At 42.4% G+C, this 18,751-nt stretch overlaps 1 protein-coding gene across 3 annotated transcripts in view; it reads left to right on the top strand.

Moving 5' to 3' along the window:
• The window catches only part of dip2ba (disco-interacting protein 2 homolog Ba), a 141,088-nt gene that overhangs the window by 40,268 nt on the left and 82,069 nt on the right, over positions 1–18,751 (top strand). For all 3 annotated transcript variants that reach the window (XM_061272953.1, XM_061272955.1, XM_061272954.1), the window contains exons 2-8: positions 6,214–6,276; positions 13,462–13,617; positions 13,704–13,829; positions 15,260–15,496; positions 15,582–15,713; positions 16,600–16,719; positions 16,797–16,994. In XM_061272953.1, coding sequence (XP_061128937.1) covers positions 6,214–6,276; positions 13,462–13,617; positions 13,704–13,829; positions 15,260–15,496; positions 15,582–15,713; positions 16,600–16,719; positions 16,797–16,994 — 1,032 coding nt within the window. The remainder of the gene's footprint in view (positions 1–6,213; positions 6,277–13,461; positions 13,618–13,703; positions 13,830–15,259; positions 15,497–15,581; positions 15,714–16,599; positions 16,720–16,796; positions 16,995–18,751) is intronic.

Genomic DNA, 18,751 nt, shown 5'->3' with positions numbered 1-18,751 from the left:
TTTTGTTGGCGTTGATTTCTCCGACTGCCCATAAACGCACCACCGCGCTCCGTGCTCGCACGGGAAGGAGGCGTGCGGACGTGAAAAAGGCGGCTCTGTATGGGAGAGACGTTGAAGAGGAATAAAAACACCCTTGGAAACCAAAACTTGCCCCTCGTCGTGACTCGGAGCCGCAACAAATGTTTTGGATTTGTGTAGGGTACATTGTGACAGACAGCAAACGAGCAGGTGATCGAGCAAGCCTTGTCTGATACGAGAGCATTGCGCTCGTATGGAGCGTGTTTGAAGTGAACAGCAGAGACGAAAGGAACAAGGCAAAGTGTTGTGAAATAAAATATGACCGACCTGTAATACGCATTTTGTTATTTGCTGATTGTATTAAACTATCACATTCATTGTCAGTCAAGAAGAGAAGAGGGCTATATTGCTGAAGCCTTTGCTGTATCAAATTGATTTTTTTTCTTCCTCCAGAGTCTTATGTTTGACTCATTGACGTCAAATTGCCGTGCAGCTGCCCTATCGCCTAATTCTTCTGCCACTTCAATGACTTTCTTTCGAAATGCTACAGTATAACTTGCTCTCTTATCCATTCTGATGAAACTGCTAATTAAACCGAACTCTCGCTAATTAGTAAATAGCTGACGTGTCTTGCGCATCCGTTCTGCGCAGCTGACCCATAGTGCGCATGCGGAGTCATACTGCTTTCGCGCATGCACAGTCATACTGCTTCCGCATGACGTCCGGTCCGCGATGGAGATTAAAAAACAAACAATATTTGACAATAACACACCATCAAGGATTGCACCATCGCATCAAACGATGTGTTGTCAGTTATGGATTTTTTTGACTAAGTGTTTTGGGACAGGATGGCTGAATGCGATGCGCGATTGACAACAAACAAGAAGAAAGGTGATTACAAGTTTTATTTCGGGGGAGATTTGTCATGTCTCGTCCCCAGTTTTGCTATGTGTCTAGGTTGCCATAGTTTCTGTTCGCGTCGCCCCTCTCTTCCTCTGTCACCTCAATCGATGTAACGTGTTTTGTATTTAAGTCCTGTCTGCCCCTCGCTCACCGTCGGATCATTGCATGTGTTACTGTCATGATGTCTGTTTGCTTTCTGTTCCTGTCTTTGGTAATGTCACCCTGTCTTTTTGTTCCACGACTTTGTCGGTCAGTCCTGTTGTTGGTTTTGTTTTCTAAAAAAAAAATAAAAATAAAAAAAATAAAAAAAAAATAAAATAATTTTTTTTTGTACCCATGTATAATGCGCAGATTTTAGGACAATGAATTCGTTAAATTTTGCGCACTATACATGGAAAAAAACGGTAACTGCCTAAATAATTGTGAATAATTTAAAACTATTCTACTTAATACCTACACGCATAATGGAAAAAAATAAGATATTCTAACCGGAGACTGCATTGACCTAATTTTCACATGGTCCTTGTTTACAGTTTGCATTTGACAGATTTTCATGAATGACTGTCTTTTATATTGTAATATCATGACCAGAAGAATTATTATAATGTAAAATGATATTTTGACAGTAAACATACTTTCATGGTTTTGCCACAGGTCTGTGTTCAATTATTGTGTCTCATTCAAAAGTGCCCTGTAAATGCCTCTGATTTATGAATCATGACAGGTAAAAAAAAACAAAAAAAACATGATGTTTGGTTGTTACATACATGGCAACCAATTGTTCTTCTGTGGGCACAGGTTGGACTGTAGGGACTGCGTCCGGCTTGAAGTTTCTCAATTCTGAAGCCAAGATGCTCCATCATTGACCCCTGATAACATTCCGGAGTGAAATAAGCTCCACAAAATTAAATGTGCCTTTACATACGCTTTAACATGTTTTAAAAACCACTCAGAATGTTCGATTATATTCCCCTGTATCCAAATAATATGATAGAATTTGAAATAAAATTGCATTTGTGAGCCAAACGCAGTCAAGTTGTGTGTATTTCTCGATCTTCCCCGCCCCTGCCATGAACCGCTCCATTCTGGATCACATGGTACCGTAATGTAAATGATAGGACTACCCCCATTGTATACCGATTGATAGCGCGAAGATTCATACAATTTCCTGGTGTTTTGTCTCCAATACTTCACATATAAGCATAATAGAGACAACGGAGACCCCCCCCCTAAATTCACCCCCCCCCTCAAAAGTGCCAAGACAGAGCTGTGCAATTGCCAAAAGAGAGATTCTTGGGGTATGAAAACAATAATAAAATGTTACCTTTGTTATTTGAAAAATAAAAAAGTTTAGGCTTATAACTATAGGTGTAACTTCGGTACTAACATGTGCAAAGGGAAAATAAGAATTAGCACACCAAAGTAATAATCGTTCATGGGTTTTCCCAGTCCTAAAAATTAATTTTCCTACTGTTTTCTACCCTACAAAAATATGTTGCCGAATATATTATTAAAATAAAATTTATTTGCAACTTTCTTAGAATTTATTAAATTGGACACCCAAAACAATATCAGTACATAGTAGGGGTGTAACGATCCATCGATACACATCGATTAATCGATATAATGCTCTACGATTTGTTGGCATCGATGCTAAACGTAAACATCGATCTATATTGCCCGTTTTTGACCTCGGACATTAGACGCGACTTTATTTTGAAATCCAGTTCATTGTTGCTTGCTTCCTCTTTCCGGGAGCAGTGCGCGCCGTGTTGTGCTGTGAGCAGAGCAGGCACGTAAAAGGGGAGCCCACAACTACGCGGCTCCTGGGCTGGTGCTATGGCTAGTGTCCAAGAAGACGAGGAAATTCGCTCGCCTTTGGGCTTCAAGTCATTCGTTTGGAAGCACTTTCTAATTTCCTAAATAGTTTGCAGTACCTTGTTGATTTTGCGTATGAATTGTTATAAATCAGGATATTGTTCTATATCGATCGTAGAGCACTATATCGTGATGTATCGTGAATGAATCACAGCAGGCTTTAAGATATCGGCAAATATCGTATCGTGTTTATTTGTATCGATATGATATCGTATCGTGACAAAACCCGCGATTTACACCCCTAGTATATAGCCATTGATTTTCTCTGGCTGTACCTTCCGCGCCTTGGTTTTGCGATGCTTCAGTCACTGGGGTACTTCTCAATGGTTTAAATTGGTAGCTTTGTACCCCAAGAAAGAAATCATACTCTTCTTCATTTTCATCAGAAGGTGAAGAATCATCTGAGGTAGATTCGTCAGACGACATCGCTTCGCTATTTGTTAATAAAACAAAACAAAAACGACATCGCTTCCACTTCTGTATCCGCCATTATGCTTACATGGGCTAAGTAACTTGGCGACGCTGAGCCTCCTATAATCTACGCCACAGTCACTTCGGCAATTTCCGGGATGAACTTCAACGATCACATACAAACCGTTGATTTTTCATCGATTACTCCTCAATTTGCAATTTTATTCAAAAATTAACAACAGTTTCCAAAAATACAAGTCCATCTTTATCAAATACATTTTGAGACCCCATAGTGTCTTTACATGCCCTTTAATCGCCCAAGCCTATGCTAATGAGAACAAACAAAATAGATGGATTTATAAAGAAACAAAATGTGAAAACAGATTAAGAATGTTTTCATTGTGAACTACACCATTACGCTTTTAAAATTAGGTTGAACTGACACACGTAGAGTGGAATGGTTCTCATTAATGACAATTTCCTGCCAAGTGCAGTTGAGACAGGTTCCCAGCACAGTGTACTCATTGTTTTTGCATTTCAATCTTGTTGGGGTGATGTTTTTTTTCCCCTTTTAGCCTGTGAGAGCACTTATTGTTCAGTTCTCCTTAGATTGACTTGGCTTTGGCGGGGTTTGGGATAAGGCTTTATGATTTTGGCTTAGGCATTAGGAGTAAGGGCTATGGGTTAGAAAGAGTGGGTTTCAAGTGTTTTGATTGGGTCAGTGTTAGAGTGGTGCTCACTCTAACTTATCTTTGCAAGAACTACATGGGAGACAGTATGCCCTTTTTAAGCACTTGCAAGAGCATTTTTATTGAGAGAAACAGGGTGGGGATGAGAGTGGGGGTGAGAGTGGACAGGATGGGGTTGAAGCCCCTGGCCTGCTGGTCAAAGCATAGCAGGGGGTCTTTTACGACGTTGTGTAAACAGAACAACCGTTATTGTTACTGAACGTTAAATGCGATGCGTTACTATGAATTGATTGAATAAACTGCGTAATCCCGACGCAACCCTGGCTGCTCCACACAAAATCGAGACTGGGTGGGTTAACGAGATAAGCGATTATGATTGGGTAAGGCAGAGACATATTTCATGGTAACCAATCGGAGCCAGTGTTTTTACACGAGCCAAGCCATGCGCTTCACGCGCACGCACACACACACCCACACCCACACAGATCAGGGCTGGAGTACCGTAATTTTCGGACTATAAATCGCGTTTTTTTTCATAGTTTGGGTGGGGCGGCGACTTATACTCAGGAGCGACTTATATACATATATATGGGGTTTTTTTTCACTTTTTTGGGCATTTTATGGCTTGTGCGACTTATACTCCGGTGCGACTTATAGTCCGAAAATTACGGTAAATACATTTTTGGTGCTGTTTTTTTTGGGGAGCCAACCCCACATTCAAGCCACCGGTGTAACAATGAAGTCCTCAGTAAGCGTTTGTTAGCGTGCATCAACTGACACCCCTACTAAACATGTACCACCTGGGAAGCACGCACACACCGGGTGGAGTAACGCTTATATCCTGACCTAAGAGTACAGGCACACACACAATCACAGTACTGTTATGCACGCACCACATTCTTGCACTCCAGCTTTCCCTCTCTTTTGGAAGAAGCTGTCAACATCACAGAGTCAGTGTGGTCATGCCAGTCTGGCCCTGTTGTTTTGCCCCACAACCCCGACAGGCCCTCTTCTGTTTGCTAATGACTGTCAACCCTCCACTCTCCTGGCACTCACTGGAAGAACATCAAGACTCCAACAATAATGACGCCTCAGTCTGTTACAATCCTTGTGCACATCACTGTGCTTGCATGGGTGTTTCTGCATCAGTATACAGTTTAGCATAAACAATTGCATGCCGCACATCCACAAGGCTCAATTACATTTACCAAACATCCGACAAGCACATACAGTTTTTGTAAGACTGGTGTCATATATATTTTCCAAATTTTCCAAACAAACTACAAACGAAAAGTTTTACCTTGAGCTACAAGAGGCCTGAAATGTGATTTTGTTTTTAGAGTCATCATCATTCAGGTGATTTTTTTTTTTTTGCCTTAACTTATAAGCAGAAATATGACAGGACTGCTGCAAGATGGAAGGAAAGAAAGGCAGAACGGTTAAACGTTTTCTGATTGAAATGGCGATAAAGTGCTCCTGACTGACCCAAGGTCTGTTTATGTATCCTATTTAAGATCACTATCATTTGTCATGGTTCGGCAGATTTGTTCACAAACGGGTCGTTTTCAGTTATTTCTCATGGGATAAATTGCTTTGAAACTCAACGGTTTCCCTTCTCAACACCCCTTTTGGTACAAATAACCGTTAAGATCTCGAGTTCTACTGTGTATAAAATTGCAAAATATACTGTGGTAATTATTCCTGACAAAAGGTTAAAAATAGGCATATTTAGACAAATTGTTCTTGAAGTGAATTTCAACAGGTTGGCAGTTATGTATTTCTGTAGCAGTGTTATGTTCCTTGTTTGACTGACACTATCTCTTTGTGGATTAAAATAATACAGCATATTTAATAGGAGCCTGGCTGGCTCTGTTCACACATTAAATTGCCTACTATGGAGCGAAGAGTGGCCAACTTTTATTTTTTGCAATATTCCGGTCCAAATTGGCGGGTTCAAAATACTGTGCCCAGTGCGGCGGAGTTTAGCACTAAACCTACGCAATGTGTCAATCTGCAAATGCATGGGCAAATGTGTCAAAAACATACACAATGATCCAGTTAAGACGCACACTCAAGTACGCAAATAAATACGTGTTGTAGCAATAGAAAATATATACCAGTGGCAGATATGTAATTCTGCCCATATCGCTTAACCTTTAAACTAAGGAAACTCCAGGAGTGTGTTGAGATCAAATGAGTGCTCTTTTTGCTTTATAAGTGTGGGTGTGCACACGAGTGTGTGCTTCTACATTGAATTTTGTGCAGCAATGGAGAAACAGATTTAACAATTTAGTGTATCTGTTTTCTCTCCTAGGTGACATCACACAGAAAGGTTTTGAGAAGAAGAGAGCCAAGCTGCTGGCTTCCTATTTGCCAAGTAAGACCCATCAACTCTTAGGACAACATCGTTTTCGTTTTCGTCAGTATCCAGTGTGACTTTTGACCTAGTTTGCCACCATCATCTGTAATACTCGAATAAGTCAAGGTCAAAGTTAAAGTCAAAGTCTGCTTTATTGTCAATCTCTTCACATGCCAAGACACACAAAGAAATCGAAATTACGTTTCCACTATCCCACGGTGGCAAGACATAGTACACAATATACATACAAGCAAACAACACAAAATAAAATCAAGAAGGCACAAACAATGAATAATAAGAGTGATGAATAAATAATAAATAAACAAATAACACAATAAATAAGAGGAGCAAAACGGAGCAAGTGTGCATACAGCAGACAGTCAGAATATACCGCAAAAGTACAGGACGCTACGCAGAAGAGGGGAGAGAGTTCAGGACCCTAATAGCCTGGAGTATGAAGCTGTTGGTGAGTCTGGTTGTGCGGGAGCGCAGGCTCCTGTACCTCTTCCCAGAGGGCACTAGATTGAACAAAGAGTGAGCGGGGTGACTCACATCACTCACAATAATACTAGAATACTGTAATACTGTAATACTAGAATTAGAATTGCAATGGGTTTATGTTAATCTGCCCGACTTGAGCTCTTAAAATAATTGTATTTCTTGGGCCACGTCACTCCACTTTGATCTCAAATGGGCTAGGGCAGGGGTCCCCAAACTTTTTCCTGTGAGGGCCACATAACCTTTCCCTTCTCTGATGGGGGGCCGGTATCAGTTTGTAACAGAAAAAGTGTGACGATCGTAGGGGAGCTTAAAATTCTTGTTTTCCAGAAAGCCACACATAACCAAATAACGGTTATTTAATAACCCTTTCCAGGTTCTTTACAGAAAAAAAGTCAGGAAACAAATAATAACACTATTAATGAAATAAATAATAACTAAATAACCCTCTCTGAGTTCTTCACAGAAAAAACAACTAAAAAAATAACTAAATAACCATCTCTGGGTTCTTCATAGAAAAAAAACATGGAACATTAACTTTCTGTTGTGCTATGCACAATCTTAACAGATAAAAGTTCAGCTCAGTTGTCAGAGCAGAACCTCTCTGACACATATGAGCAGTCTCTTAAAGTTCTTGTGTTCCTTCCTTATAATCCTTTTGTAGGTTCCAGTAGGCTTGTAGACACCGCTGTCTTTTTTGTTAAAGTTTGATAGTGCGTCATAGTCTGGAGTAAAATTTGTTGTGGTAATTCTTAGGCGAGATCCGAGGTGTTGGTCCGTTTACCTCGATCTGTGACGGGTAGATTTTGACGTTCATGTGGCTGAAACTGCATCTGAAAGCTCAGCGCGCGACAAGAATGCTGTCGTCACAGCCCACGCTCTAAATTCGGGACTGATACAAATAGAGCGCGAGTGCGCCATGTCCGTACACGCACTTGTGAGTGTGCACCGAGCTTTCTGACACGGCTTCCGGTAGTAAATGCGCAGGCGAGCGCTTCCCCATCTACTGGGGAAACGCAGTCATTGCAGGCAAAATGAGCAAAAAAAAAAAAAAAAAAAGTTTAATAATACAATTTATTCAGGGTTGGCGGGCCGGATTAAACGGTCCCGTGGGCCGTATCCGGCCCGCGGGCCGTAGTTTGGTGACCCCTGGGCTAGGGTTAGGGTTAGTATTGCAAAATGTATTGATTTTATTGCAATATTAAGAACACGTACATGACTCAATTATATATGTTATAATAACATCTCTTTAGACCAGTCCTCAATAATAAGGTACCGTATTATTCGGACTAAAAGTCGCTCCGGAGTATAAGTCGCCTTAGCCACAAAATGTACAATAAAGAGGAAAGAACATATTTGAGTCGCACCGGAGTATAAGTCGCATTTTAGGGGAAATTCATTTGACAAAATTCAACACCAAGAACAGACGAACCAGCAACAACAGGCTAAACGATACGGTATGCTAACGTGACATAAACACCAACGAGGAGCTGAGAACGGGCCTGGCGTAATATTAACAGTTATCCAAATAATGGTAACATAAATAACTCCTTTAGCAAACCATCTGTCACTCCAAAACATTAAATCCATCGATCGAATTCTTTGTCCTTTATGTAACAACGCCGCGTGTGTGCCGCTAACGTCGGACTCGTCGTCAGCTGCAGTTCAAATTATTCCACAGGCCCAAATAACGATATATAAACTATATATCAAGTAACTATTATATAAACAACATTATTATCAAACCATCTGTGTCACTCCAAATTATTAAATCCATTGATCAAACTCTTCGTCCTTGATGTAAACAACGCCGCGTGTGCGCCGCGCCGCTGACGTCGTCAGTTGCAGTTCAAATTATAGTAATCCCTCGCTACATCGCGGTTCGTTTATTGCGGTTTCACTACATTACGGATTTTGTTTCCCAAATTTATAAAAAATAAAATTCTAAATAAAAGTTTTAAATTGAGAAATTATGGCACTAAAGTTGCCCACACGTCAGCAGAAGGCAGGGAGTGCCCACACAATTGCAGTGCGTACACTTGTACCTTTTTATAAAAAAAAAAAAATTATAATAAGAGTTCTAAAAACACATTTGAAAGTGTTATACCTTATTATGGAAAAAAAATTATCAAATAAAACAGTTCTAAAAACATATTTACAGTATGTACACTTGTACCTTGTTATTGAAATTGTTATAATAATAAAATCTGTTCTAAAAACATATTTACAGTATTGTTAAGAATTCTCCATGTTATTTATGTTATTCAGCCGTGCTTTGATTTGCGGTAGAGTGCTTTATTTTGAAGGCCGTTTTCAACCGATACCATTTCAAGTCATTAAATCTCCTGACTTCGGAAGTCAGTGAATGGAACTCATTGTCAGTGATGCTACAATTATTCCACAGTCATAGTGCGCCCTCATGCGGTTTAAAGTGAAAATAACATGTGAAGTGATCAACTATACTAGTAAGTAAGTAATGTGTTAATGAGCAAGTAAACATTTGTGAATAATTTCACATATAAGTCGCTCCTGAGTATAAGTCGGCCAAAACGGCCCAATAGGACTGCTTCTTCAGCTTGACGGCATCCTTTACCACCGGTGTCCACCAGACAGGCACCGACCTCCTTATGTCCACAGCTCCGGTCGACCGCCTCAACAATGGAGGCACGGAACACGGTCAGCTCAGACTCAATGTTCCCCGCCTCCCCTGGAATGTGGGAAAAGCTCTGCTGGAGGTGGAAGTTGAAACTCTTTCTGACGGGATTCTGCCAGACGTTCCCAGCAGACCCTCACAGTACGTTTGGGTCTGCCATGTTGGACCGACATCTTCCACCACCATCAGATCCAACCCACCACCAGGTGGTGATCAGTTGACAGCTCCCCCCCTCTCTCCACCCGGGTGTCCAAAACATGCGGCCGCAAATCCGTCGACACGACTACAAAGTCGATCATCGAACTGCGGCCTAGGGTGTCCTGGTGCCAAGTGCACACATGGACACCCTTATGTTTTAACATGGTGTTCGTTATGGACAATCCATGTGGCGTACAGAAGTGCAATAATAGAACACCGCTTGGGTTCTGATCAGGGGTGCAGTTCCTCATAATCACGCCCTTCCAGGTCTCACTGTCATTGCCTACGTGAGCATTGAAGTCACCCAGTAGAACGATGGAACGAAGCAGCACTCTCCAGCACTTCCTCCAAGAACTCCAGAAAGGGTGGGTACTCTGAGCTGCGGTTTGGTGCATAGACACAAACGACAGTCAGGACCCTACCCTTTTGTTCACCGGGGTGAACCCCAATGTGCAGGTGCCCAGGCGGGGGGCAATAAGTATGCCCACACAACTCCAGAGTGAAAGACAGTTAAGCCCCTCTCAAGAGGACTTACCAAAAACCAAAACTGTGTGCCGAAGCAAGTCCGACTCTGTCGATTTGGAACTTTTCTGCCTCGCACACCAGCTCGGGCTCCTTTCCTGCCAGAGAGGTGACATTCCATGTCCCAGGAGCCAGCTTATGTAGCCGGGGATCAGACCGCCAAAGTCCTCGCCTTTGGCCACCGCCCAGATGACTTTGCGCCTGACTCCTTTGGCCCCTCCTACAGGTGGTGAGCCTATGGGAAGGGGGACCCACATTGTCTTTTCGGGCTGTACCTGGCTGGACCACATGGGTGAAGGCCCGGCCACCAGATGCTCGCCTTTGAGCATGTTAACTTTCCAACACGTGGTGACAGCTTCCTGGACCTGGTCTACTCTACACATAAAGGAGGTTTCAAAGCCAACCCCCTCCCCCATCTTGGACTTTCTGACCATATCATTGTTATGCTTTTGCCCGCATACAGACAAATGGTGAAAGCATCCTGGCCGGTTCGCAAGCGGGTAAGCGTGTGGCCTGAGGGTGCCTCTTATGCGCTTCGAGACTGCTTTGGCACTACTGACTGGGAAATGTTTAAGCAGGCGGCCACCTGCAACAATCGAACGGACATAGAGGAGTATACTGACTCTGTTTCCTCTTACATCACGAAGTGCATTGATGATGTCACCCACAAAAAATTCATCATCACTCGGGCTAACTGGAAGCCATGGCTGACGAGGGCTGGCCTCAGGCTGCTGAGGGCCAGGGACAAAGCCTTCAGAGCGGGGGATGAGGCTGGCTTGAGAACAGCGAGGGCCGACCTGTCCCGGGGCATCAAGGAAGCGAAAAGGGCATTCTCTTGCAAGATTACCGCCCAGACGATCACGGACTACAAGCCCGCGCCGCAGAGCTGTGAGGGCGACATCCGTCTGCTTAACCATCTGAACCGCTTCTTTGCTCGCTTCGACGCTCAGAACAGCACTTGCCCTCTGAAGACTCCTCCCCCTCCACACGAGCAGCCTCTGTGCCTCTCTGCCGATAGCGTGAGGAGGGCGCTTGCCGCTATCAACACCCGTAAGGCGGCGAGCCCTGAAGGACTGCGCTGGGGTGCTGATGGGTGTCTTCGCGGACATCTTTCACATTTCCCTGCAGCAGGCCATTGTCCCTTTGTGTTTCAAGGCTGCCACCATCGTACCTGTGCCGAAAAAACCTGCTCCGTCCTGCTTCAATGACTACCGCCCCGTGGCACTGACGCCCATCATCATGAAGTGCTTTGAGCGGCTTGTCATGGAGCACATCAGATCCATTCTCCCCACCACCACCATAGACGCCTTCCAGTTTGCGTACCTAGCCAAACGGTCCTCTGAGGATGCCATCTGCTCTGCCCTCAACTCAGCCCTCACCCACCTGGAGAGAAGGGACTCGTATGTGAGATTGCTGTTTGTGGACTTCAGTTCTGCCTTAAACACCATTGTGCCACAACAACTCATCCGCAAACTCGACAAGCTGGGCCTCAGTACCTACCTCTGCAACTGGTTACTGGACTTCCTCTGTCAGAGGCCTCAGGTGGTACGTGTCGGCGACAAAATCTCCGCCAGCATCACGCTAAGCACAGGGACCCCCCAAGGCTGCGTGCTCAGTCCGCTGCTCTTCACCCTGCTGACGCATGACTGCACTGCAACTTACCGCGTGCTAAAATATGCCAACGACACGGGCGACGAGACTCAGCACAGGTCGGAGGTCGACCTTCTGGCCACGTGGTGCAAGGACAACAACCTCCTGCTGAACGTCAACAAGACCAAGGAGATTGTTGTTGACTTCCGGAAGGGTCACACCCAACACCTGCCACTGACCATCTACGGTGCTGTGGTAGAGAGTGAGCAGCACCAGATTCCTGGGGGTGCACATCAGTGAGGACCTATCCTGGTCCACCAACACCGCATTACTGGCGAAGAAAGGTCAGCGCCGCCTGTACTTCCTGCGGAAACTCAGGCGAGCAAGTGCTCCTCCGGCCGTCATGACTACATTCTACCGTGGCACCATTCAGAGCGTCCTCTCCAGTTGTATCGCTGTTTGGGGTGGGAGTTGCACTGAATACAACATAAAGACCCTGCAGCGCATAGTGAACAGGGCTGGTAAGATTATTGGTGCTTCACTCCTCTCCCTGAAGGACATTTACGCCTCCCTTCTCACCCGCAAGGCGACCACAATTGTGAGTGATGTGAGTCACCCCGCTCACTCTTTGTTTCATCTTCTGCCCTCTGGGAAGAGGTACAGGAGCCTGCGCTCCCGCATCACCAAACTCACCAATAGCTTCATACTCCAGGCTGTTAGGATTCTGAACTCCCTCCCCCCCCTTCTGCGTAGCGTCCTGTACTTTTGCGCTATATTCTGACTGTCTGCTGTATGCACACTTGCTCCATTTTGGCTCCTCTTATTTATTATGTTATTTGTTTATTTTTATTTATTCATCACTCTTATTTATTCATTGTTTGTGCCTTCTTGTTTTTATTTTTTGTGTTGTTTACTTGTATGTATATTGTGTACTATGTCTTGTCACCGTGGGATAGTGGGAACGTAATTTCGATCTCTTTGTGTGTCTTGGCATGTGAAGAAATTGACAATAAACCAGACTTTGACTTTGTCTTTTGACTTTGACAAAGGGGGGCCCAAGTCCGGACAAGGGAAAACAAAGTCCATTTTTGTTTATCATCATATGGGGTTAATGAGCCGTGCTTTGTCTGGCCTCTCACCTAGGACCCTTTTGCCATGGCTGACCCTGTCAGGGGCTTAAAGCTCCAGACAACTTGGCTCCTAGGATCATTAGGAAACGCAAACCCCTCCACCACTCATGGAGGTTATTTTTTAGACAATTCTGTTTATTTAGATTATTTATTAGAGCATGTTCGCTCATTATTTCCAGTTTTTACTTTTCTGAAAATGCATCATTCTTGTTGTTTTTATTAGTTTTAGCATTAGTTTTAGTTTTTTTCCTAAATTTAGAGTAGCTGAGTGGAAGATTAAAAAAAATGCTTACCAAGTGTTGTGTAACAAAGCAAACTACAATTCTGAAACGACCTGTTGGCTATTCGTTTTTACGTCCAGACATACAGCAATACCCAAATAAAAACATTTAAAATGAACCGCAAAAGCACACATATGGTATAAATGCACAAAGACAAAAACATTTTTTTTTACCCTCAGTAATTGTAGTTATAGTTAGTTTATAGTTAGTAGAGTTCTTTTTTCAGAAGCACATTTGTTTATCTTTTTTTTTTTTTTTATTTAATTGAGGACATTTTTCCCTCTTTTAGTTATTTCATTAAATTATGTTTACTGTAATATTCTTGTTCTAGATGCAGATGTGATTCTGCCAGATGTGCAGCTTTCTGGGGGCCACAGTGGTGAGCCCATGACTAGTCCTGAGGCCTCGGGCCCCTCCACATCTTCAGCCTCCAAACACCATCGTACACACCGAAGTGGAGGGGCCAGAGATGAACGGTATAGATCAGGTACTACAAATCACAAAGCTTTTGAAATGTAATATTTGTTACATTTTGCTTACTGCTGTTCTCATTCTTTATATTAATTTGTTTAGACATTCACACAGAAGCTGTGCAGGCAGCACTAGCCAAACACAAAGAGGAGAAGATGGCCCTACCCATGCCAACCAAGCGACGCTCAGCTTTGGTCCAGTCTCCTGGTGATGCTTGCACACCTCCAGGTACAAATAATTGCCAATAACTTTTTTGCTTTAATATGCTTCAGCAGAAGTACCTTCAAGTGGCCCACATTCTGAACTTTCAGATTATTATCAGCCAACATCATATTATTCCGCTGCCGGAGGGCAGAGCAGGCATCTCTCACAACCTGCAGCTTTCTATTTATCTGTGTGAAAGGCTCATCCGCTTCCTCGCACCATTACAGTGGTACCTCTACTCACGCCTATACTTTCTATACTTCGCAATATTTTTTTTATATCTACTTAGGAACCAATTTTCAACCTTCCGAACCGACGGTGCAAAAGACAAGTAGTGTAGTTGAGTACGTCTCCTCAGACCATGAAACTCAATCTCATAAAGGTGTTGTGCCAAAGTAGGTACTCCTGTGAAAATCGGTATCCCCTGCTGCAGGAACGTGCACGCATTGAATGAAAGCTAGTACCAACTGGTTTCCAATAAAAACATGAAGAACACCCTTTTGTGTTTGTCATTTTCCATCTTTAGAAGCTTGTTTCCTTTTTTTCTTTTCTTTTCTATTATTTTTTTAAAATTCTCACTTGCGTTCTGTACGAGTTGCGTTTAATGACCACTCACACTGTCATAAAACTCATTAATTGCACCAAAAATTAATGACGAGTGGAAGCATGAAATAAATTATTAGCCTGACCTTTTCTGCGTCTTCTCGGGGGTATTTTTTAGCAAGCGCAGAAAATTAAAACAGCCCCTTCCCAAGCAGAGTTAGGAGGTCAAGAATGAAGAGACATTTATTTTTTCTTATAAAGGTTTAAAAAAGCAAAAATAAATCTATCTGTGTGTTTTACACAGAGTAATAGGGCAAAAAGTGTTACTTTTGGAATAGTGCAGCAAACAATATTTGCTTTTCTATTGATTCCTATGGGAAATTTTGCTTCGACATACAAACTTTTCTACTTACAAACCCGATCGCTGAACCAATTAATTTCGTAAGTAGAGGTAACACTGTACAAGGAAGCAGGATTCCTTAGTAGGTAGCAGGTTTTCACCTCAACACGAGCGGCTGTGACAGGCGCGGCATAAGTGCAAGTGATGCAGAGCTGCAGAAAAATGCCCTCGCTCTTACTGCAGTAAAATGGTGTGTAACTGTCTAACTAGCGGCAACAGCAATACGGCAGTTGTGGTGACATCACACTGTCTCATCCGAGTGCACAAAATTATAAATTGATATTTATCATGCCAAAAGAACCAGTGACCGAATTACAACTCATGTAAATGTGATACGTTGATGGTACAAACTTAGAAAAAAAAAAAAAATCAACTTTGTGGCATATTGTTCATTTGTAGTTTGGTGGAACTTCAAATTGTAAAATAGTTGGAGCATTCATTTATTTATGGTATATCTGTGAATGTGTTTTGATCAAGATTACAGATTTTAAATGTTTGTTCTTTCCACCAGACACATCTTCTGCATCAGAGGATGAGGGCTCACTGCGCAGAAAGACCGCCTTCAGTGTGGCGCTGGCCCAGGGGCTGCAAAGTCCTGATTACTGGATCAACCATTCCGTCCAAAGCTCCTCCACTTCCTCATCTGCGTCCTCTACACTGTCCCACGGAGAGCCGAAAAGCCAGCCCCAGCCCCAGCCTCAGCCCGCTGCTTCAGTGCTGGCCGATGTACTAGCCCACATGCACATTGGTAAATTCCCTTTATCAACAGCACATATGAATGTGTTTGTGCGCTGCAGACCCTTAGCATGGCTCACTTTGTGGTTTCCCATTAGAGAACAGTGTTTCTCCAGATGTGACATCATCTGCCACTGCCCAGGACAGAGGCTTGAGAATGGACCTGCCTCCAGCTGTCAGGGGCATGAGCCGTGGACAGAGCCGTTCTAGCATGCTTGATACTGCTGATGGTAGATACACACACACACATGCATGCAATCACACAAAACTGTTGGTATTATCAGGTATGTGTGCCTGTGTGCTTTACTGCGTACAAAATACAAAGTAAAACCCAGCAATTACCTCCTAATCATTCCAGTCATACCGGGCATTCTTAATAAATTAATTATATTGCCAAAAATGTTAATTGCATCCAGTAGTTGAGTTCAAATTTTTTCAATAATGTTTCAATAATTCAACGAGTAATTTTTTTATTGTTGATGTAACATTTTAATTTCTTGAGATGCCAAATATTGGTTTTTCGTTGGTGAGCGTTGTTACCATCAAAATTTTCAAAAATAAAATCCTGAACTACTTGACACAGTGTCCAAAGTGAGTTTTACATTTTGAATTAAGCTACTAAAATTGATTACGTTTTTGGTTCTCCCGTGGTCTATTTTTTTATTGGTGGGCATCTATGGTGATGACACTCAATAGAATCTGTTCGATAAAGTCAAGGCACATGACGCTAATTATCCGTATCTTTCTTTTGGGTCCATTAATCCATCTTGACTTTCATTGAAAAAGGAAAGCGAAAAGGTGTTACGTTTGGCACGGGGATCCGGGGGAGCGATTTTGAAGATGCCCGTGTCAGCTTGCTTTCCAGCCTGTCAGTCTCTGTGTGTCTTCTCTGTGTGTCTTGTGACTTAAGCTTAGATTTAGACAACCTCCCGCGCTCCTTTTCCCTGAATCTTCAAAACTGTGTCTGTCCAACTCATTTCAAATCTTTCCTGTTGCTGATCTTGACCGTGACTGTGTATACTACAATAGCCATGTGTGTTAGAGTTGCTCGTGTGGATCATGATTTTCTTAATTGGTAATACTTTGTTTGTTTGACGGTGGTGGTTGTTTATTCAGGTGTGCCTGTCAACAGCAGAGTGTCCACTAAGATTCAGCAGTTGCTAAACACGCTCAAACGGCCTAAAAGACCACCACTCAGCGAATTCTTCCTCGACGACTCTGAGGAAATAGTTGAAGGTGAAAAGATGAATTCATTGCATTCATTACAACAAGGGACACCTATTTCATTTGTCGCGATCCTCTGTTTCATCCAGTTCCCCAACTAGACCCCAATACCCCAAAGCCAGAGGGTCGTCAAATCATCCCAGTAAAGGGGGAGCCCCTCGGTGTTGTCAGTAATTGGCCTCCTGCCCTGCAAGCAGCTTTAGCCCGCTGGGGGGCCACCCAGGCCAAGAGCCCCGCACTCACGGTGCTAGACATCACTGGAAAACCCCTCTACACTCTCACATATGGTGAGTAACAATTTGTTGCAAATTTTAAATGAAGCGATAGCTCAAAGTTAGTTCACAATCTGTTCTAAGATGGTGGGCCAGAGTCGAAGTTTTAAGAAAATTAATAACAACCTGTTATCAAACAGTACAGGTCGTTATTAATCGTAATTAACATTTTAATCATCATACTCGTACTAGCTACCTACTGCCTTCCTGTGTGGAGTTTGCATGTTCTTCCCATCCCTGTGTGGGTTTTCTTCGGTTACACTGTTTTCCTCCCACAGTCCAAAAACATGCATGGTAGGTTGTTTGAACTTTAAAGACTCAAAATTGTCAATAAGTGTGACTGTCCATGTGAATGATGTGCCTTGCGATTGTCTAAAAAACATTTGTTGGTTCAAAAATGGTGTTATACGGCAGCCTACCAGTTGTTGTTTTTTGTCAGAAGATTAAGTTGTGGTCTGCATCAGTGATTCTTAACCTTTTTTTTGTCTTGTGTACACCCAAACGCTTTGTAACACTGATTATGAACAGAAAATCATTTTATTTCGTCTCCTTAATTTCAACATTTAATTACTGGGCACTGTCTTCTTTTTAACTCAAATTAAACATCAAAATTAATAAAAAATGTTGCCTTGAAAATACATATGCAATATTAATAAAGTAAATAAACCTGTCTTTTGTATGTCTAACTTTTAGAACACTAAATTCTAGAGCTCATTTTATAGTCCCTTCCAAACAGGCATTTTAACTTTTGTTTTTGTAATAATGAAACACGTTTCCCCAAGGAAACAAGATGTTGTGCACACCATTTCATTGACTTATGAAAGGACTAAGAATATGTACCGTAATTTTCGGACTATAAGTCGTACCGGAGTATAAGTCGCACCAGCCATAAAATTCCCAAAAAAGTGAAAAAAAAACCATACCGTTTTTTTCCATGTATAATGCGCAAAATTTAACTAATTAATTGTCCTAAAATCTGGGGTGCGCATTATACATGGGTACAAAAATATATATATATATATTTTTTTTTATTTTTTTTAATCTGGATATGATACAGAGGCCGCCATTACAGATGCGCTTTCTTCTCTGCTGTTCACTTCAAACACGCTCCATACGAACACAATGCTCTCGTATCAGACGCTTGCTCGATCACCTGCTCGTTTGCTGTCACAATGTACCCTACACAAATCCGAAACATTTCTTCGCTATTGAGTTTGCTAGCGCATGCGCAGTGATACTGACCAGCAGAATAACATTCGGTCGTTCCCAAAGATGATCTTTTTTCTGAAATAATTTTACGTTTACGGACTTAAGTAAGAGTCAAAATTTGGGTGCGTATTATACATGGGTACAGGCTTTTTCCCAGCATCAATATGACATTTTTAGGGTGCGTATTATACATGGGGGCGCATTATACATGGAAAAAAACGGTATATATGTATATAAATCGCTCCTGAGTATAAGTCGCCCCCCAACCCAAACTATGAAAAAACCCGTGACTTATAGTCCGAGAATTACGGTACTTATCATCTTGTAAATAAAATATTTAGACATCGCCCCTACAATGTACTCACATAACCATGGTTAGGAAAGTGTTGTGTGTCTCTTCAGTCAATGTTCCTTCTTGTCAGAGTTGCTCACACATTTGAAAATGGTTGTTTCCAACCAATGGTGGTCTGCAACAGAATAACTTGTTTTAAGACAACTTGTAACTTGCTTAATAATAATAATAATAATAATAATCCATCCATCCATTTTCTGTACCGCTTAGT

The sequence above is a fragment of the Syngnathus typhle genome, linkage group LG2, assembly GCF_033458585.1.
Source record: "Syngnathus typhle isolate RoL2023-S1 ecotype Sweden linkage group LG2, RoL_Styp_1.0, whole genome shotgun sequence".
Classification (NCBI taxonomy): domain Eukaryota; kingdom Metazoa; phylum Chordata; class Actinopteri; order Syngnathiformes; family Syngnathidae; genus Syngnathus; species Syngnathus typhle.
The sequence above is the reverse complement of the archived record's forward strand: the minus strand, read 5'-3'. Positions and strand labels throughout refer to the sequence as shown.